The sequence below is a fragment of the Numida meleagris genome, chromosome 21 (assembly GCF_002078875.1).
Source record: "Numida meleagris isolate 19003 breed g44 Domestic line chromosome 21, NumMel1.0, whole genome shotgun sequence".
Lineage (NCBI taxonomy): Eukaryota > Metazoa > Chordata > Aves > Galliformes > Numididae > Numida > Numida meleagris.
In genome coordinates, this window is record NC_034429.1 from 2973876 (window position 1) to 2994368 (window position 20493).

Here is a 20493-nt window from a genome sequence, read left to right on the forward strand (position 1 = left end):
TGTTCCCCTGCTGGTTGCGTTCATCGCGTGCTGCATTTGTGTCTGCCAGCGGAGGCAGAAACAGCAGTGAGTTGCTCCCCCCAACCCCGTCCCCCCACGCTCTGTGTTCCAGGGCTGCTGTTAGCCATGAGGCGTTTCTAGTTAGCGTGTTGTGCACAGGCCGGTTGCTTGTTGTCCAGAGCTGCGCGAGAGCTCCGCTGTGAGATGCTGGAATTGGCCTCGCCATTGCTGCAGCCCGTTCCCACTGCTGTGCCGGGGACAGGCTGGGAGCTGAGCGCTGCTCGTTGCGGCGCTGGGAGGAAGGAGAGCGGGGGGCTGTCCCGTGCCCTCAGCAGTTCCTCTCTCTGCAGGTGCCTCATGGAATCTGCCAAAGCCCGGCGTGCTGCCTGCAAACACTCATCGCATCCAGAGAAACAGGCAGTGCAAAATGAAGCCCCAGACCGACGGACTCGGCCCCACCGGCATCACCGTGTGCCAGGACGTGCTGCCCGGGTGCAGTCGAGCCCCAAAAGATCGGTTCCCCATTGGCGTGAGAGCACCCCAGCTCAGCTGGCCCCACCACGGCCCCCGCGGCCCTCACAGCCCATCTTCCTGGCCATCTCTGCTACCCAAAAATGCAAGTGCAGTCAGATACCGCAACCACCACCTTCACTTACACCGCCTGCCTCCTTCAGGGGATGGTAGCAGTCCCCTGGGGTAGGGTCTGGCGATGATGGCCCCCACCTGGACAACCACTGCTGTGCTCAGCTGTGGCTGTCCAGGTTTCTGTTGGGTATGGGTATGTCATGACTTTCTAGTTCCTTTGCGAGCTGCTGGCTCACAGCCCTAATGCTTGGAGGTATCACTGCTCTGACTCCACAGTTCTTCACGGGGAGAGCTGTGAATAACAAGCTTGGCCTCTGCTGCACAGTGGATGTGGCACAAGAGGCCAGGCTGCCCCAGGCACTGCCACTGCCTCGCAGTCTTTACGTACCCTACTTCATGGGCTGGGAGCTGCCCCCTAGACAACAAGCATGGCCTGTGTCTGCCGGTGGATGGTCAACAGGCCTGGCTGCCCCTGGGCACCTCCACTGCTTCCTCTCCACTCTCCTTCTGGGGATGGGAACGGCACGGGGTTACCATCCCACACTCAGATAACCCGTGCTGGGATGAACGGTGTCTGTCTGCGTTCTGTTGTAATAAATGAGAACTGGCAGCGTAGTTGCGCGTGTGGTATTGTTTTATGTCATTGCTGGACCCTGCACATCTCTGAGGGAAAACGAGGCCTCAGCTCCCAGTGGGAGCTCTCATCACTGTGTCTGAACACACTGTCCCTGCAGGTGTAGCACCAGTGCCTTGCCAAAGCCTCAGCCTGATCTGCCCTGTGAAGCTCAGGGCAAGGCCCCGGCAAGGAACCGGAAGAGCATACGTGGGTTTTTTTGCAGTTCTTTTTCCTTCATTCCTTCCTTTCTTTGTTCTTTACATCCTTCATTTTTTTTCTTCCACTTTCTTTGAGTCTGATACAAGTTACAGAGACGGTGTTAAGCTGGCTGAATCTCATGGACTTACTCCTTGAGAGGAACTATTATTCCATGTGGTTTGTGAGGGGTCTCCCACTATTTCAAGGGAGATTATAAATGGGAGGGAAATGAGCTTTTTATGTGGGGAGATTGAGATAGGACAAGGGGGAAAGCTTCTAAGGTAGAGGAGGGGAGACTGGGATTAGATATTGGGCAAGTTGTTCACAGAAGGTGCTGAGGCCCTGGCACTGCTGCCCAGAGAGGCGGTGCGTGCCCAGTCCCTGCAGGTGCGTTCCTTGACTCAGCTCCCATTGCAGTCAATGGAGATGAAGGGAGGGACGTGGCTGATGACACTGAAACATGAGGTGGCATTGCAGGGCTGCAGTGCTTTGGTTCTGGAAAGCCCCTGAACGTGCTCGCTGGCTCCCCGCGCACTACCGCTTGTCACAGAAGCACAGGGGCTGGAGCACCTGCCTTGCCTTGCCGGCCACGCTCTGGGCAGCGTATGCCGGGTTGCCATTGGTCCTCTTGGCCACCACGGCACGCTGCTGGCTCATGGCCACCTGCTGGCCACGAGGTCCTTCTCCGGAGAGCTCCTCTCCAGCAGCTCAGCCCCGGGCCTGTAGTGTTAGTGCCGTGGCAGCCCGTGGGGCGATGCCAGAGTCCCGTCCCGCCCCGCCCCGGCAGGGGGCGCTGTGGTTGCAGTCGTCCCGGCTCCTTCTTGATGACGTCACGAAGACGGTGGCCGGAAGCGGAAGTAGCGGAAGCGGATGTAGCGGCCGCGTCCCCCTCTCGCCGTCAGCATGCCGGGCCGTGGCCGTTCCCGCGTCCCCGAGCGGTGAGTGCCGCACCGGCTTCTTCGCGTGGCAGCGAGAGCGACGGGCTCCGGCTCTGATGTTCCTCCGTTTCCGTTTGCAGGTGGACCGACTACGTCCCGCTGGGCCGCAGGCTGCCGGGCACCCGCTTCATCGCCTTCAAAGTGCCGCTGAGGAAGGTGAGCTTTGGCCGAGGGCCGCCCCGGGTGTCGGGGCTGAGGGGGAGCGGCGTTTTGGGCGCTGTTGGAGCCTCTGTGGGTGCGAGCAGCACCGCGAGCCCCGTTGTCCCCAACGGCCGCTGCTTGTTCAGGGCCTCACTTGCCGGGAGCTGAGGACAGGGGCTGCCCCTGTCCCCCACCCCCGGCAGCGATCTCCCGTGCTGAAGCCTTCACCCGATCCGACGGTGGCTTCCTTGCGTTTGTGCAGTGCTCTGGTGGTTTGTCACAACTTTCAGTTGCTCCTGGGAAACCTTAGGTGGGCGGCTCCGACCAGTGCGTGTCTGGAGCTCATTCCAGTTTGTCCCAGTGCAATTCACAAGCAGGCCTGTGCTCTGCTGTGGGCTGAAATCTCTAGAGGTCCCTTCCAGCCCCTATAATACTGTCATTCTGTGTTTTGCCTTTCTTTGTTTCTTCATTCCGTTAGCAGATGATAATTGCGAGGTGCAGCTGCGCGGCCTCTTTCCCTCCCTCACCAGTCTCAGTGCGCCTGTGTTTAACGTTTGCTGTTGAATGTTGTTTTTTCTCAGAGCTTTAATCAGAACCTTCATCCAGAGGAGAGATTTTCACCTTGTGACCTCATTGAGAAAATCAAAGAGCAGAAAGAAGAACTGGGACTCATCATTGACCTGACATACACAACGCGCTACTACGGACCGGAGGTTAGTGTTGGTCTCGCTGTAGGGGAAGCAATGGTCTCTTCAAGCCCTGATATTGCTGCTAACAGGAAGAAGTTTTTTGGTGAGAAGGTAACTGAAGAGCATGAAGCTTCTCAATCCCCTGGCAGGGGAATGCAGGAAAGCATCTAACAGCCATTGGGATGGGGTCTTTGTCTTTGATCAGATGTGACACTGAGGTTTCCAGCCTTTCTCTTTCTACAACCGCCACAGGTTTTTGGATACCCTAGTGGTATTTTTGTAGGTTATCTTGAAGAAAAAGCTGATTGCAGTGGTTTTTGGCTTGTGGTGTTAATTGCGTGGATATGTGCTGGAAAAGTTATTCCAACCTTAGTGCTTTGCCCTTCCGAGGGAGGAAGGAGCAAAAGCATGGGGAGCAGAAGTGCAAATGGGTTATTCTGAAATATTGGGAATGTGTTAAAGGGGTGAATTTTTCTTACCTAAAACTATTGCTGCTCTTTTGGTTTTAGTTGGAAGGCCAACTTCTTGTATCTTCTTGTCAGTAGTTCTCTACTTTAGTGAAAATCATAGAGAAATTATTGTTCTCCTTTGTTTCTCGTAGGAGCTACCAGCTACACTTGGCTATTCAAAGATCCTGACAATGGGACACGAAATACCAAACAATCAGACTATTTTTCAATTCAAATGTGTTGTAGAAAACTTTCTGAGAGACAACAAAGACAATGGTAATTGTAAATTTCCCTTTTGTTACCAAGTGTTGTCTATGGGAAGGGCAGTTTAGCCTTGGAGATTGTTGGTGTTCTTAATTAACCTTCATGCATAGCATGAATGTCTTTTCCTCCTCTTGGCATGTGGATGTCAAGCAGTAAGATCAGTCTGTTGTGGTAGAGGAGTTCATGCTGGCTGATAAGTAGCAGTGTTAATTGAGATTGAGACTGTGTCTGTAGCCTCACTGTAAATGCTGGAAGTTGCTTAGTAGTGGTGTGAACAGTAAGCTGGTAGTGCTTGGGAAATGTGGGCTAGCCTCTCACAGTGCTTTTAAAAACCTCCTCCCTGCAGTGAGCTGCGTGGCCTTGCAGATGTGTCCATGGGATGAAATGAGGTAGTGAGTGAAATCAAGTGTGGTAACCAGCCACAAATGGGATTTTGTTGCATGATCGTTTCAGTCTATTTACACTTGCTACTGTTGGAGGGCAGATGTCAAGCTTGCTTTGCTCTGGCTTGGTTTTGGAAAAACAACACTTCAAAAATACAACTTGATTGCTGTGTGTTACAGACAAACTTATTGGAGTGCATTGCACACATGGCTTAAACAGAACCGGCTACCTGGTTTGTAGGTGAGTTGTCTGTGGTCAAAGTGAATTAAGAGGGGGTGTTGCCAGCTTCATGTTGCACCAGTAAAAGGGATCAAGTGGCATGTGTAATCTGAGGCCTGCAAGGATCTGAAGCTTGTGGGCTTAGAGGAGATGTTGTTCTCAGGGATTTGTTGAAATTGGGAATAAGAGGCAACAAAATGCTGATACTCAATTTCGACTTGTAAATAGAAGCTCTAAAAAATTCCCACTTATTTTTGAATTGTCTCTAATCTGTAAATGTTTTTGTAAATAATTGTGTGATTAGAGCTTTCTTGTTGGTCTGCTCAGGTACCTGATTGATGTTGAAGGCATGGAGCCAAACGCTGCAATAGAGTGTACGTACATGTATGTTCTTCTTGCCAAGATACAAAATACTGGTTTTAAATGGGCTCATGCTTCTTCCACTGGAGCATTGTTATAACTCAGACCTTTCTTTTTCTAGTGTTCAACAGAGCTCGAGGGCATCCCATTGAGAGAATGAACTATATTGAAGATCTTCAGAGAAGATCTAGAATGTGAGTGCATGCACAAAATGAGAGCTGCAGTAGATAGATTTTAAGCTTGGCTAACTGCTGCTGGTTGAGGTAGAGTGGAATTGGGATGAGGAATAAGGTGGGCAGCTGGACACCTGGGGTTACAGATCTGCATGGCCTGACCAGCTGTCCTCCTCGGGAGTTTGGAAAGGGGTTTGATTTAAGTGTGAAAGAGCTGTTGTGATCACTTGATGAATGGTTTGTGAGTCCACCCTGACAGAGAGTTCTGTTTAAGGAAATGTGAACTGAAGAATTTGGGGTCAGTCCCCCTCAAAGGAAGAGTGGACACTACGTTGAACACTAGAAAGCAGACGGCAGAACATCGCCCACAGCGTTCGAAACACCTCCTGTTAACAACATCCAGGTAGGTTTTTGCTTCTTGCCTCTGTGCTTACTGTACAGCTGAGCAGAGAGAACAAAAAATGTTGTTTTTCTCATCAAGTAACTGAAACTCTTGTTTTTACAAGTTTAGATGCAACTTTACTACATACAAGAGAGCATCTGTTGCCATTTCTAGGAGCAGTGTAGGCGGGGGATCCTCCCTCTGTCTTGTCAGTGCTGAAGTGTTCCTTGTGTCTGCAGCAGCATGAAGCTCTTTGCTTCTGAATAACGCACTTGTGTCCGCAGATGTGGAATAGCATCCCTTACAGTGGAGGTGCTAGTTCCTGGTGGGGCTGCAGTGTTCTCAAACTGTGTAAGAGACTTCAGGGACAAGAGCACTTTGTTTGAGTCAGATGCTGAGCAAGGCAGTTCTTCACCTCAAGTGACGTGGGAGCTGTTCTTCTGTCACCCCATGTGGCAGGGATGGCAGGGGAATAGTGAAGGCAGCTAGAGAGCTGCTTCTTTGCTTGGGTCACATGTCCTGGACTGGGCTTTACTGGATGGCTGCAAAAACATCTGTCAGGACCAGCGCCTGCTGGCGGTTGGATGGTGGTTTCTTCAGCCCTGCTTCTTTGGGGCGTACAAAATGCTTCCTGCTGGAAACTTCCCTTGATATGGCACAGTTGTAAGAAAGCAGTGTGTAGGAAATGAGCTGACAGCTGTTCCTGGTTGTTGCATCTTCCAGGCTGAGGCAAAAAGGACTGAAAGGATCCAAAACTCCCCAGCAGAACGTGGGAGAGACTGGAGGGGGTTGAATTCTTCAGGTACTGATATCTAAATCTTCTTTCAGGAATTCTGGCTGTGCTAAGAAGAAGAAAAAGCAGCATCACAGGGTGCCCGAACAACACCAGGAGCTTGTGCACAAACCTGGGATGACTGAGGAGAGGTGGCCTTGCAGTTTGGGTCTGAGGAACTGTCCGGTTTCTTTGCCTTACAACATGCAGCACAACAAAGCGTGCTTCCTAGCTCCAAGTCCCTCCCACCAACAACCACAGGAAACGCGCGCGGCCAGGAAGCGTCGGCGGCGGCGTAAGAAACGCGTGACAGAGTTGAAATGCACAACAGCATCCACTCAGGGCTGTGTTTCCACAAAGGAGTTGCACAGAGGCTCCAAACTGAGTGAACTGTGATATCCACCAGCAGCTGAGCTGGATGCTGGGAACTGCAAGCGGAGGTGTTCTTGAGATCAGCACAGCTCTCTTCTCTCTTTATTTTTTTTTTTCCCTTTTTTTTCCCCCTTTTTTACACTCTTCTGGGTACTTTTTACAACTGACTCAGAATTTTCGAATTTCTAGGTCGTATCCTGCAGTCCTGGCTCCATTTCTCAAGTGATGGAGGGAATAAATGGAACTGGATTAATTCTAAGGAAATGTCCTCAGGAGCATCTCTTTAACCTTCCCCACAAAGGGCTTTTTGCTGGTGGTTTCCTTAACACACTTGAAGAAATAGGATTTGGCCCGAAGCTAGGTGATTTTTTTTTTTAATTTTTTTTTTCCCTTCTCACTCACATTTGCTAGAGTAAACTACTGCCATGCTTGCATCCTGAACGTATGTTCTGTCTGGGCCAGTTTCTCCGGCTCGGTGAAGGACAGAAGGCCTGGAGGATGTGTGCCTCGAGCCCGGACCCTGGGCTGAGAGCGGCCCCTTTAAGACCTTGGCCCACTCCTCAGGCCTGATTACGCCTGACTTCCGCCCGGATTCAAAATGGCAGCCGCTGGTGATGCCTTCCGCACCGGTGATTTGGCAGGGCGGAAGCAGGAGGCGGTGGCAGGAGGTGGCTGCGGGATGCCCGGATGTGAGGAAGCGTTGTGGTTGGGTGCTGAAAGTGAGCAGGGGGCGGGGTCACGGCGCCAACCCGGAAGCCCTGGATGCGGGCTGTGGCTGTCCACCCGGCGCAGGTCGTGCCTCGCTTCGGCCCTAACCCCCCTGTCCTTGCTTAGTGGGAGCTCCGCTGGGAGCCCCCGGGGCCCCCTTCGGGCTCTGCTTTGGGCGTGAAGGGCTGCGGGGCCTGTTGGGGGGCGGGCTGCTCCCCCACCTCCCGCTCTGTGGCGGCTGTGGGGCCAGGAGCTGTCTCCCAGGGGGCAGTGGGGTGGGGCGGCAGCAGTTCGGGAGTTTCTCGTTTGTTTCCTTGGGGTACTGTAGGAAAAGGGAGGGGAGGGGGCATGGCTCAGCTTGGCCCAGGCCCTTCCTTTCTTTAGGAAGGTGCTGCGGTGCCCTCTCACGGTCCCAGAGGGCTCACGAGGTGCTGTGACTTCAACTTTCTGTGAAATCAGTGTTGAACCTTTGTGCTGGTCTGGAGAGGCTTTACGAGGGGAGCCAAGCCTTCAGTGTAGGGAGAGAGCATCAGGGAGACTTCTGGGGCTCTGCCCCACATGATTTCAGTTCACTGCTTGTGCTTTGGCTGAGGCATCTGTAGGAGCAGGGCAGAGACACGTGTCAGGCCAATGTGCATTCCTGGGGTGACAGCAGTGCCTTCTGCAGCACAGAGGGGTCTGTGCCCGAGTGAGACCAAGTGAGGTCCAGCTCGATGGACAGGGACGGTTCTGCTGAACAGCAGTGCCTGGGAGGATGGCCTGCAGCTCTCCTCACCACCATGTAAGCGAAGCAGTGGATGTGCAGTGTAGAAACCCTGTGTAAAGCTGCTTCTGCTCATGTCCAAGGGAAACACGTTGGACAGTTTGCCCCAAATCGGTGACTGGCAGTCATGTTGCACGGAGAGACAATGAGAAAGGAAGAGCTGTTCTGGGTAGGATTAGTGTCGGTCAGACCTTAGTTTGAAATGGGTTACCCAAGGGATGACTGTGAGTTCCTGGCTACTTTTCAGGTCATAAAAGTTAATATCCAAGTGCTGTGTCCAAAAAGGCCCTGACTTCTCCCACGTTTCTCCCTCAGGACCCGATGATCTTTGTATTAAACGCTTTCCAGCTGGAGGGGTGACTTCTGTCAAGGAAACTGGGCTAGTTACCTGTTCTGTGCTGGTTTTGACTGCCTTGGCTTTCCTCCTACTGCAGAGCTGCTCGGTGCTGCGGCAGGTTTGATGTGCCTCGTTATGCCCAGCCACGCTGATGTCAGCCTCCCACCAGAGGAGCGCGTCCGAAGCCTGATCCAGATGGGGAGTGCAGTGGAAGTGAACGAGGATGTCCCCCCACGACGCTACTATCGCTCAGGCGTGGAAATCCTCCGCATGGCGACCGTTTACTCGGAGGAGGGCAATATCGAGCATGCCTTCATTTTATACAACAAGTACATCACGTAAGAGCAGCTCTACTTTGCTTGCAAGTAACCTGTGTTGATGCAAAGGGGGTTGTGGGGTTTAAGTTGGTTATTTTGAGCGTGCATAAGCACGGTGAGACATTGTTGAGCTGGAAGAACCAGATTCTGTCCAGAGCTTTGCTCCTTTTGTACTGATACAGCTGACCTGGTTAGGGTGACCACATTATAAAGGTGCAAGGTACGAGCACTGCTCATTGCCTTGTAGGATGTCAGGGAAAATTCTCTTTGAGATCAGACTGACCTTATGTAGTTTGTTAGGTTGATCTCAAGAAGTGTGGTGTCATATGGATTGGCAGGCATCAGTGGTCAAAGATCACAGTATCAGAAGGAGATAAAGGCTGGTTGGTGGTTCTCTGATAAACCAGCTCCAGAGGAGGAGCTTTCTTTATGTTTAAGCTACTACAACCTTTTACAGCAGTCACCACGTTCCTCCTTCAGCACAGAAATCAGTTGTGTAGCATTGGAGGTTTAGTTCTACTTAGAAATAGTGTAATTCCCCACACACGCACCATGCATGTATGTGTGCACCCAGACCCTTCTGAGGAGGGACATGGGAGAAAAAGTGCCAAGCCTGAACAACCTGACCCCATTCTGCTCACTTGGACAGTGGGTGAGATCTCTGGGCTCTGAACACTCTTCTGAAAAGCCAGAGGTTGTATGTAAACCCACCCAAGACCCTGTTTGGTATCGTAGCTGCCAGGTCTCCAGCGCGGGGGCTGTCCACGTGGACAAGCACAGAGACATTCTTGCTGTCACTTCCACGGCTGGCCAGGAACAAACCATCTTGGGTCCGAAAGCTACGCTGCGGAGCGGGGCGCACGCCGTGCCAATGCAGTGACGTGGCAGCAGGTCTGGCTTGCATCTGAGCAGCTCGGAGTAGTAGCGGTGCAAGCGCGTGTCTCTTGCCATGGCTTGTCTATTTTCCAAGGGTTGAAAGTGGTGATGCTCAGGAAATATCCCAGCAGCACCGAGTATCCCGTTCCTTCAGGCTTTTGGGCCCAAATCCTCCTGTTTTCACACAGTTTTCACTCACCAGAGGTAGAGTCTGCTTTCTGATGCTCCTGTGCTACCCACTTATCCAGAATGAGCTTGGCATTTCTATTGGCGTTTTCTCTCCCTGCCCGCCTCTGTGCGCAGGGCTCCTGCCCCAGCCTCCTTAAACCCAACACATTTTTCTCTGATTAGCTTTTCTTCCCGCCTTGCACTTCCTGAGCTTTTATGGTCATTGTCGTGCGCACTCTGGGAGGCTGCGTAGGGAGCTGCAAAGTGTAAAACTCACGGGAAGGTTTCCAGGCTGGCTGCATAGCTGAGGCTGAAGGAGAAGCTCTTTAACTAAACAAATGAACGAAACGTGCCTTTGCTCTTTCATTACAGCAGTGGTAGGTGCTGGTGTGCTGTCTCTCCAGCAGCTTTCAGATGCCTATGGCATTTACATTAGCCTGGCTCTCGGGCTGCAGGAAAGGTGAAAAGCTTTCCCTTTTGGTGGTGTGATTTCTCATGCTGATGAGTATGAGCTGCCAGCTTGGATTATCTGAAGTTACAAAGTTAATGTCATCATCTCATTTCTTTAAATGGAAGAGTAATGCCGTAGCTCTTGTGGAAATGAGAGGCTTGGCAGAGCCTTGTTTGAGGTGTCCTTCCCTGAGGCTGTGATCTGCAAGGCAAGAGCAGAGCACTGTAGCCGGAGTCTCTGATGGAACTTGCTCTGCTCTCCCATTTCTAGAAATGGGACCTGATTTATTCCTGCCCTCCTCTCTGGGTACTTCAGCCCAAATCTGTGGTCACTGCTGTAACTCTGGGCTTGGCTGCCTTTCCTCAGAGCCCAGCTCCCCAGCAGAAATAGATGGACTAGCGCAGGCTGCAGCTTTGTGAATTGGAGGACTTCAGCCCTGAGAAGTGTTTGAGAAGCTCTTGGCTATAGCACTGCATGTGGTGTGTTTGTTAGGAGCAAGCACGCCATCCTCAGGAGCAAGTCCTTGGCTTGGTTGGTGTTGATGGCGTGGCTTTAGGAAGCTGGATGTCCCTTTATTTCCCGAATGGACACTCCCCGTGGTAGTGACACCTGAGGGAAGAGCCATCAGTTTGGGGAGAATCCTAGATGGATATGAGATAATCTGAGGGTGGATTCACGCTGAGATTCCCACTGAGGCAGTCAGTTCCATTCTTGGCCCTCAGCCTCCTGCTAGAGCTCGATTGTGTCTTCAGCATTTCTGTTTTCCGTGCTGAAATGAAGCTGATGCCCATCCCATCCCATAGTGGGCAGGAGGGAGGCACGAGTCTCTCTAAGAACAACCAGGCTGGACTTTACAGATGTCAATCTTGTCACCTTGAAAGACATCTGCTTGTTTTTCTTCATCAACAGCTTCTGCACCAGTCAGAGTGCATTTGTTCTCCTCGAATAACTGTCAGGTGCAGCAGGGTGCTGGGGCTTTTTTGAGCCAAGGAAGAGCAGAGTGGGGAAACGTGACATGAATTTCCTGGGAGTTGTGGATTCCTGGTTTGTCTGTGGGGCTGCAAGCTGCTAGGATTGGCTCCAAGGGTTTGTGGGGGGGTGTGAAGGGACTCGAGAGACGCTGGTTTGGTGTGTGTGCTGTAGCTGTGCTTAAAAATAGCCTGCGACGTGGCTGCTCAGTGCCAAGCAGCCGCTCCGTTCACAGCAGACTCACAGCAGTCAGAAGTTTGAACAAACTCAAAACTTCTGGTGATGGGGGCTGAGGGTGTAAGCCTTGCCAAGCCTCATCTGGGCTGTGGGTAGGAAACGTGAAGCGTTCTTACTCAGAGAATGCAGAGTCCTCCTCTGCCTCCTTCCTCAGCCTGCTGCTGCCTGCTCTTCCCTCAAAGTCTTCCTCCGGCTGCCTGAGTCCTCCCTGCACCCCCCTGCTCGCTGTTCCCCCTTCGTGCCTTGTGGAAGGCCAGCTGCCTCCGCTGTTTCTTCTGTCTTCCACAGGCCAGCATCTGCTCTTAATCCTTCTTAATGAATCCCTTCCATTTTAATCTTCAATCTGTTGGCAGTGATCGCAGCCTTGTTTTGTCTCCTCGACACAGTGACCTACTTTGCATCCACCAGCCCCGAGCGGGGACCTCACAGCTTCTCTGTGCCGTGGTTGTGCTGATCCCGCGGTCTCTGGCAAGAGCATCCTCATGCTCTCCATGGTAACCGCGAGTGCAACCAAGAGCTGGGATTGTGAAAAGTTCTTCCTTTTTCCCAGGGGGCTGGGGTTTTAAAGCAGATGGGTTTATTTAGTGCGCACGCAGCGGTTTCATGGCACGAGGAAAGCTCTCTGCTCACACTGCGGCTTTCCCACTTGGCTCTGCTTGGTTTGTGCTGTGCTCTGGGCACAGCCTGGTGCTCCCTAGCCTTCTTCCCTCTGCCTGCACTCAGGGCTGCTCCCTGCTCTGTCCCTGCTCATTGCTCTTATTCCTGTTCTGCTCTGCAGTGGTGCAGCCTCACCTCGTGCCCTGGGTGCACGTTGGGGCACCACAATGCAAGAAGGGCATAAAACTATTGGAGAGCATCCAAAGGAGGGCTATGGAGATGGGGAGGGGTCCCTTGGTTTGTTCAGCCCAGAGCGTTTGGGGCTGAGAGGGGGAGGCCTCGTGGTGGCTGCAGCTCCTCACAGCGAGCACAGGGACAACACTGAGCACTGCTCTCTGGTGGCAGCGACAGCGGGAAGGGCACAGAGCTGCAACAGGGGAGGGGCAGGTGGGGGTGAGGGAGAGGTTCTGCACCAGGAGGCAGTGGGCATGGCACAGCTCCCCAGGGCAGTGGGCACGGCCCCAAGCTGCCAGAGCTCAGGGAGCATTGAGGCACTGCTCTCAGACATTGGGTTTGGACTCATACTCGGGGGTAATGAGGGGATGCCTCCAGCCTGGGAGGCCCCATAGGGCTGAGCAGGAGTGGACTGCCCTGTGTCTGTGGGCTTTCCACCTTGCTGTTGTACTTGCAGTGTTCTTTCTCTGTGTCCTAAGCTGCTCCCTGGAAGGAGGAGGAGGTGCTATGCTGGTGCAGGTTAATCTGTAGAGAAACCACAAATTAACCTGTTCATATCTGTGCTGGGAGCAAGGTCATATCGAGCTCAGTCTTGAATTCCCTTCCCAGAATTCTGCTTAGAACCAGCACTGCTGCCCAGAAAAAGGCCTGAAATATTGCCCTGACCTCCTGGGGCTGCTGTGCGCAGCCTTTCTGCAGGTTTCCTATTCAAAGTCTGAATTAATTTCTCCTCCTCCTGCAGAAACTGTTCTCTTCCCCCATGCAGAAGGACCGTGTGAGCACTGAGTTAGATGAGTCCTTGAGCTTGTCTGTTCTCTCCTTGGATGTTCTCAGAGATGAAGGCAGGTGCCCAAGTCCTTCTTGAAACACTGACCTCATCCTTGGTGTTTTAGACTGGTTTATCAACGTTTCTGTTAAAAAAAAATACGTATATAAAAGAAAAAATTTATCCCTGAGGATCATCAGCAAAGCCCAGGTGGGAGAAAAGTTGTATGCAAGGTGCCCTCCTGGGGCTGAACAAGATCCCTGTGTGCTGTGAAGATCTCAGAAGGGCATTGTGTGATGGAGTGTTTATTGCAGAGAGGCAGACAGCTGTCCTGCAGGAGCACAGGGCCCAGGGAAGTGGCAGAGCAGAGATATTATTGTGCTGGAGGCAAATGATACGTGCCTCCCCAAATGCCGTTTGCTTGTGCTCTCGCCGTGTGCTTGCACCATTCTGCTGGGATTCAGGAGCACAGTTTCTCTCCTGTGTTTATAGGCTCTTCATTGAGAAGCTGCCAAAGCACCGTGATTACAAAACTGCCGTCATACCTGAAAAGAAGGAGACAATGAAAGTGAGTAGTAGTGTTCCAAGTCTTCAATGGCTGCTGTTGAAAATGCTTTGGGGTTTATTTTCTCCAAGAATCTATAGATTTCTTTCATCCGTTTGGGGCCTGCTTGTCTTGCCTTGGTGCTCTCACACTTACGATTGTGTTTGCTCCTTCAGAAACTGAAAGAAGTGGCCTTCCCCAGAGCTGAAGACCTCAAGAAAGAGCTGTTACAGAGGTACACGAAGGACTACTCTAAGTACATAGAGCAGAAGGTGAGTGAGAGGAGTCTGGAGGCTTCTGCTTCCTGGGAAAATCCTCAACCACAAAGGGTTTGGAAGAGGTCTCCAGGGCTCCCTGAGCACTCCGAAATGGAAACTCTGGGTGGCCCCAGCTTTCAGAGTCCATCCCCATCACCTACAGCATGGGGCTGTCCCAGCCATGTCTCTGCTGTCATTAGGTGGGTGAACTTGTTGTGGGTGTCCCTGCAGCTCATTTCATCACGTGTCCTGGACACAGTCTGAGCTGGGGCATTGATTTGGTTTTTTTTTGTCTCGGTGTGAGGTCTTACAGCTCAGAAACTCAGCAGATACCTCATAACAGTGTGAGTGAGGATCTGGGGTTCAGTGGGGAAAGCATAAAGCTTTGCAGTCCGTTCTGCTTTAAGGAAGTGCTATTTTGGAGAGAAGAGAGAGAAATCCACCTAGAATCATATTCCCACACAAAGGAATGGGTAGGGCAGCAGTTTACTGCCCTGGTCTAGCTGGTTTTCTGGTAGAGGTGCTGATCTCTGTTTTGCAAGGTGAAGCTTCTGTGCAGAAAGTACATCTTGTTGGTTGATTTCTGCAGACCCTTTAGGGGTGGTCTGTGATTGCTGAGGATCTGCATGCAGGTTGAAAGCTGCACCTCTAAGGAAGTGATGTTTGCTGACGTCCTCTGGGTCTGCTGATGACCTCCGGTGTATTTCTCCTTGCAGAAAGAGAAGGAAGAGGAAGATGCACGCAACTTGGCTCTGCAGCAGCAACTGGAAGAGGAAAGAAATCGTGTAGCCCTAATGAAGCAGCAGCAGGCAGAGCAAGAGCAGTTTCTTGCCTTCGAGGAGATGATTCGACGACAGGAGCTGGAAAAGGAACGTTTGAGGATAGTGCAGGAATTTGGAAAGCCAGAGCCAAGTCCTGAGTCTCTGGATGGGCCCCTCATCCCTGGCATGGAAAAGCCACCTACTGATTTAACCCCAAAGGTTCCTGTCTCTCCAGTTCACCCTGCGAGTCCATCAGTGGGGACTGTCTCATCCAAACCTCCTGTGGTGGACAGATCTTTGAAACCTAGTGCTTTGGGGAGCACAGAAAACAGTTAGTACCTCTCGGTGCATCCTTCCTTTCTGGTGCTGAGCCAAACACAGCCAAGGACTTGTGTGGTCTGGGAGGCTCTTGGAACTGTCTCATCAGATCTCCATCCCTTATGGAGATTTGGTCTTCCAGGCTACTGGGGATGTTCTCCCCAGTGTCCAGCCAAGGTTTGCAGGGCTGGGGAGAACTGTCTCCTCTTGGTAATCCGGCCCCGATCTCTCTCTGCTGGCCTAAAATCTACAGCCTGTTTTGGCTTTTGATCTTCCTAGATCCAAATACTTTTTGGAGATTGGGGCTTAGTTCTTGGCTAGACTGACTGAATTCTCCTCTTCTGCCAAATGTAGATCCAAAATAGCAATCCAGGCATTTCCAAATGACTGGTTCTTGACCAGAGAAACATCTTACTTTTAAAGGACATTTTGTAAGCATTGCGTTCTCATTTTCTTAAACAAAATATATACTAACAGGCTTCTAAACATCTTTTCTTTCTACGTATCTCTTTCCCTATGTTGAAAGAAGTATTGACTGTCCTTTACGATGTGTCACTGTGACACTATTTATCTGTGACTGCCAATGTAAGAGTAGACAGTAGAGCAGTGAATGTTTCCAGGCTGATTTCTTTCAATCTAGTCCCTTTAGGTCTAGACTGAGGGAACATCTCTCCAGTGGCGCTGGCATTTGTTGCTCATTGTGCTCCTAATTCTCCCCACAGCTGCAAGTGTGGATGCCCTTCGCCAGGTCATTGTCCCTAGAGAGTTGTGCCAGAAATTCCTCCAGCTGGCTGATGCCAACACGGCCCGAGGTGTGGAGACCTGTGGGATCCTCTGTGGTAAGCTGGTAAGGTGATAATAGTAATTAAGCCCCTGGAAGCAGCACAGAGGCCTTTTCTTTAAGTAGGATAACTTTAGAAGTGGTTGGAGGACTCTGCCATAGTGCAGTTTCACCGATGACTGGGATTTTATACAGGTGGTCTGCCTCTGCTTTTAACCCAAAGATTTCCTGAGACCGTTTGTGAGGAAATGTGCCTCAATGTGGGGTGAGAGCCAGCAGGTCCCGTGGGTGTTCAGCTTCCTCCCTCTGATCACCGTGAGTCCCAGGTGTGAGCCAGGGCCCTCACCAAGACAAGGCTGTGCAAGCACAGGTTGAGGACAAGTTTTCCCTCAAAGAGTTTGTGCGCACGGGTTTCTGTTGGCAGCTCCAGCCTCTCTCCCCTGTCATCCGGGCCTGTTTTGCTCACAGAAGTTTGCTGTGAAATGAAACAGTTTGATGTAGCAACTTTCTGCAATCTGGTTCCCTCTGGATTGGTGACTTGGTGACTACTTAATTATGAGGCACCAGCCCTTAACGAGCGCAGAGATTTCCTTCTGATGGGTGTCCAGGGCTTCCCTGAGCTCCTGTGGGTGCTCACAGGGAAGATGAACTAATAGCCACGGGCTGACTCAGACTGGATCTGTGACTCCTTTCTCAGTTACAGTTGCCATACGGTTTCTGTTATCAGGGGTGGCAGATGCACTCGTGGGTTTGTTTCTAGAGCTGCTGTTCCCTTTGCTGGGCCCCTGAGTGATGAACACAGGAATGCTTCATTCCCAAAGCTTAGGAAATTACCTTTGCACCAGTGGGAGGCAGCAGTGTTTCCTGTTTGGGGGGGGGGGGTGTTTCTGGAGGGTAACAGCCTCCCTGTGCCGCCTTGCAGATGAGGAATGAGTTCACGATAACTCACGTCATCGTTCCCAAGCAGCACGGAGGCCCTGATTATTGCAACACGGAGAACGAGGAGGAACTCTTCCTGATCCAGGACCAGCACGGCCTCGTTACGCTCGGCTGGATCCACGTGAGCCTCTCATCCCTGCTTCACTTCCAGCCTGACCTTGCTTTGAGCTGGGGAGGAAAGGGGCACGGGGAGATGGGCTGGTGGAGGAGGATGCGATGGAGGATTCGGTGTGGAGCTGGCAGCATCCTGTCCATCAGATCTCTCTGTGATGCAGTCTCAGTCACAGCTTGCATTGCTTGAGAAATTCAGGCCTATTGGAGGCTCACATCCCTTCCTAAAGCACCGGCCCCTTTGGCAGTGGGATGCTGGGCTAAAAGCAGGCTTGGGGCATCCCAGCCTTCCGTCTGGAGCTCCTGCTGTCAGCGCGTGGCCTCTCCAGTGATGTGTCCCTATAGCAGTGCAGTTTTTTGCAGACAGCTGTGTGCTGCTCTGCTGCAGGATGTGCCAGCTCCAGATTCCTCCGCTGGCTCCCTGCTGCCTGTCCCCGTGGAGCCTTTGGCAGTCGGATGAGTGCCAAGCAAAACGTTTGGTGCTGCTGAGTAATCTCTCGAAAGCAGCAGCTGCTTTGCAGACTTTGACAAATAAATGCCTGCTGAGTGTGCCTGATATGTGCGGGTGTCTGCTGTCAATGTTAACTCTTCAGTGATGGCCCCGCAATGTCCAGGCGCCCTCGGGAATCCCTCTGAGCTCTTTGCTCATCTTGGCAACAAAAACCTTCCAGGGGAGGAAGGAGAGGCCCTTGTACCGGAGTTAGGCTATGAAATCTCTCAGCCAAAGCTGGGTGTGTTGGATGCTGTCTGTGATGTTAAAAAGCTTGGCCATCTTCATGGAATGTGATCCCTTGAAGGGTCGTGGTAATATGTTATGCAGCTGGTGATGTTGTGCCCCAGAGATAGCCAGACTTCAGAAGTGTGCGAAGTGACTGCCCTGCAAGGTGCCATGCATTTAAAGCAAGGGAAATGCTGTGCATTAAAACATGAGTTTGGAAGGGACGTGGCCAGAAAAGTAGAGCTTCTCCTGTACGCTTTCCAAATGCAAAGGAGGAACAGATGTTCTGGGGTGATCCAGAGCCACTTTCAGCATGCTAGCGAGTCCTCTGTGCCATCTGAGGAGCTGTGCCTCTTTACCATTACAACCTTCCCTTGGCAGATGCAGTCTGTTTGAACTGCTCATCCGAACCCGCTGTCGTGTTCTCTCTTTTTTTAACCCTGTGCTTCAGACTCACCCCACGCAGACAGCTTTCCTCTCCAGTGTCGACCTGCACACACACTGCTCCTACCAGATGATGTTGCCAGAGTCCATCGCCATTGTGTGTTCTCCAAAATACCAGGAGTAAGTGTCGTTGCCCACCCGTGGTGGGGGGGGCATCTCTGCAGCCACAAAGCTGGGAGGGGAGTGCCTTGCAGAGTGCACGGGGTCTCATGCTTGAGACAAGCAGATTGGAACACCCTCTTCAAGTGCAGAAGCAGCTGATTCTGCTTGCAGAGGCTCAAGCTGCATGGAGTTTGTGTTTATTTGCTCTAGGACGGGGTTTTTCAAGCTGACAGAGCACGGCCTGGAGGAGATCTCTTCCTGCCGGCAGAAAGGATTCCACCCGCACTCCAAAGACCCTCCTCTCTTCACTGTAAGTTGCCTCACGGGGCACTAGGGACTGTAGTACTGTATGGTAGCGTACTGGACAGTTCACTTGAGTTTATGTCTATGGTGAGTCACTAGTCTATGGCTCAGGATAGGAGAGAGCCTTACAGGGGCCTGCTTCTCACCGGAGTTGGGATGCAAAAGCTTTCTGACTTGGTAGTGTGTGTAGGAGGTGTGAGGCAGAGGCTTCTCTGCAGAAATGGATCCAGGCAGCAGGAAAGGTTTGTATCGGAGGCACATTTGTGTTTGTGTCCTGCCCTGCTCTCTGCGTGGCACTGGGCTGGGCGCTGGTCCCTGGTCTGTCTTTGTTTCTTCACTGCAAAAGAGGGCAGCTCTCGGAAGACCACGGGATGCAGACTGCATCAGGAGGTGGAGGAGACCCCTGAGCTGTGGGAATATCTGAATAACCCCATTTCTTCTTTCTCTTCCAGACCTGCAATCACGTGTCGGTAGTCGAGAGAGATGTGGTGGTGATGGATCTACGATAGGCCTCTTGCCTTAACTGCTTACTGTAAAAACCATCTACCTTCCCTCTAGGCCTAGGTGAAGTTTTGGTTCCTTCTGTAGCAGACGATTTCTACCGTGTAATGCCCCTTCCCCTTCCTTCCTGAGCAGTCACGGTGAAATCGATACCCTGACCTCAGCGGGAGCGCAGGAACTCGGTGCCTGGTGTTGGACTGGTGAAGTAGTGTTGAGGTTCAAGGTGTGGGGAAGAGCTAACTGGAGATTTGAAGACAGAAGCTAACACTGAAGCAATTATTTAATTTCTGGCTTGACCAGCTTCTTGGGTGGGGAGGGTCCTGCAAGTTTCTGCAACCTTGAGCTGTGCATCCTCTTCAAGTGCTTTGTGAAGTGGGACTTGCTCAAATTAACCTATGTTCTGCTTTGCCTCTCTTTCTGGGTTGGTAAATTGTGGCCTTGAGCGTGGCTTGTTGGAGCAGATAAATCTTTGCTATAGTTTAAAATTAAACCTTCCTAACACCTCTCACTCCATGCAAGAGCCCATCCTGGCTGACCCTCAGAGCACATCCTCCCTCCTGCTGCTCAGATTTCTGCCCAGTGGAGCAAGAAGGGGCCCAGCCGTTGTGCTCTCCCCTTCCTTTGGGATCCCCTGTTTCAAGAGTTCGGGGCGAGAAGATTCCTGGATGCAGCACTGCTCAATTCCAGCGATGGTGAGGGGATTTCTGGTGACTTTCTTTCTTTTCCTGGATGGGGCTCTCACTCCATTGAGGGCTTGGGTTTGGCTGGTGCTGGTGATGTGACAGAGGAGGCTCTCCCATGTCTTGGCCGCGGCGTTGGTGCACCCCGTGGCTGATCCACGCATGGAGCTCAGCTGCTCGCCCAAACTCCTGGGGCTGTTGTGTTGCTTGAATCCTTAAACACTCCCGCTCCCGACTGCCTCTGCAATCCTTAAAGCATTATAAAGTCTGTCCTTGCCAAACCAAGTGCTCCACGGTGTTGCCACGATGCCATCTGGGGCCCTTCTCTGTAATCCTTGCCATCGAAAGCCGAGCGGTGACTTTGCATCCCTGCGCTGTCCGGGCCCAGCCTCCGCCCTCACACGTGTCAGCGTTGGAAAAGCAGCATGGAAAAGTGGAAGGCTCAAAGCGTGACGCACCACCTCGCTGTGTCCTCTGTCAGGATGCTCTGATCAGCAGCATAGCTCCACATGGGCGGGGGGGAGCTGCTTTCCCACCCCAGAGACACGCGTACATGTGAAATGTATTGTGTCCTTGTACTCCTACCTACAAAAAGGCAAACAGCATCCGTTGATGGACAGTTTAATACAGACAGGTTGTGTTATGGGCTGCTTCTCTCACTTGTTTTCTTTGAGTTAATGCGTGGGGCTGGAAGGATCTGCTGAGAGTGGGGAGGGAATCCATTTATTTATGGTTTATCTGACTCCTGTGTGACAAACTGCTGCTGCAGTTATCAGTGCAGTTTTGGCAGCAGGAGGGAAGCAGGGGGATCTCATGGCATCCATGACCATGACAGAGCCAAACTTCCAGGCCTCATTTCTTTAAGCCGTTTTCCAAGGTGGGCTTTGCTGGCGGGGTGTCCATTCCCTGCCCACGGGTGGAAGGGAGCAGTCTGTTCTTGGGCCTTACAGCTCCTGGAGCCATGCTTCCTTCCACCTCCTGCTGCGTATTGCAATGAATGCGCCTGAGATCCCTGTCCCCAAAAGCCTCGTGTCTGAGCTAAGCCCGGCAGAGAGGAGCTGGGGGCATG

At 52.0% G+C, this 20493-nt stretch overlaps 2 protein-coding genes across 5 annotated transcripts; both read left to right on the plus strand.

Moving 5' to 3' along the window:
- On the plus strand, positions 2239-6898 carry DUSP11 (dual specificity phosphatase 11). 2 transcript variants are annotated; one of them, XM_021374918.1, is made up of 10 exons: positions 2239-2337; positions 2418-2493; positions 3060-3191; positions 3769-3892; positions 4444-4504; positions 4811-4857; positions 4965-5037; positions 5291-5419; positions 6227-6610; positions 6732-6898. In XM_021374918.1, exons 1-9 carry the CDS (start codon positions 2303-2305, stop codon positions 6564-6566), a joined length of 1017 nt encoding a protein of 338 aa, XP_021230593.1. In that variant the 5' UTR covers positions 2239-2302; the 3' UTR covers positions 6567-6610; positions 6732-6898. The 2 variants fall into 2 exon arrangements, with proteins under 2 accessions (XP_021230593.1, XP_021230592.1); XM_021374917.1 differs by having other exon boundaries at positions 6227-6801.
- On the plus strand, positions 6738-20067 carry STAMBP (STAM binding protein). 3 transcript variants are annotated; one of them, XM_021374914.1, is made up of 10 exons: positions 6738-6903; positions 8448-8688; positions 13458-13533; positions 13686-13781; positions 14483-14858; positions 15568-15692; positions 16549-16686; positions 17846-17958; positions 18151-18250; positions 18696-20067. In XM_021374914.1, exons 1-10 carry the CDS (start codon positions 6768-6770, stop codon positions 18750-18752), a joined length of 1458 nt encoding a protein of 485 aa, XP_021230589.1. In that variant the 5' UTR covers positions 6738-6767; the 3' UTR covers positions 18753-20067. The 3 variants fall into 3 exon arrangements, with proteins under 3 accessions (XP_021230589.1, XP_021230588.1, XP_021230590.1); XM_021374913.1 differs by lacking the exon at positions 6738-6903 and adding an exon at positions 6965-7334; XM_021374915.1 differs by lacking the exon at positions 6738-6903 and adding an exon at positions 7235-7334 and having other exon boundaries at positions 8329-8688.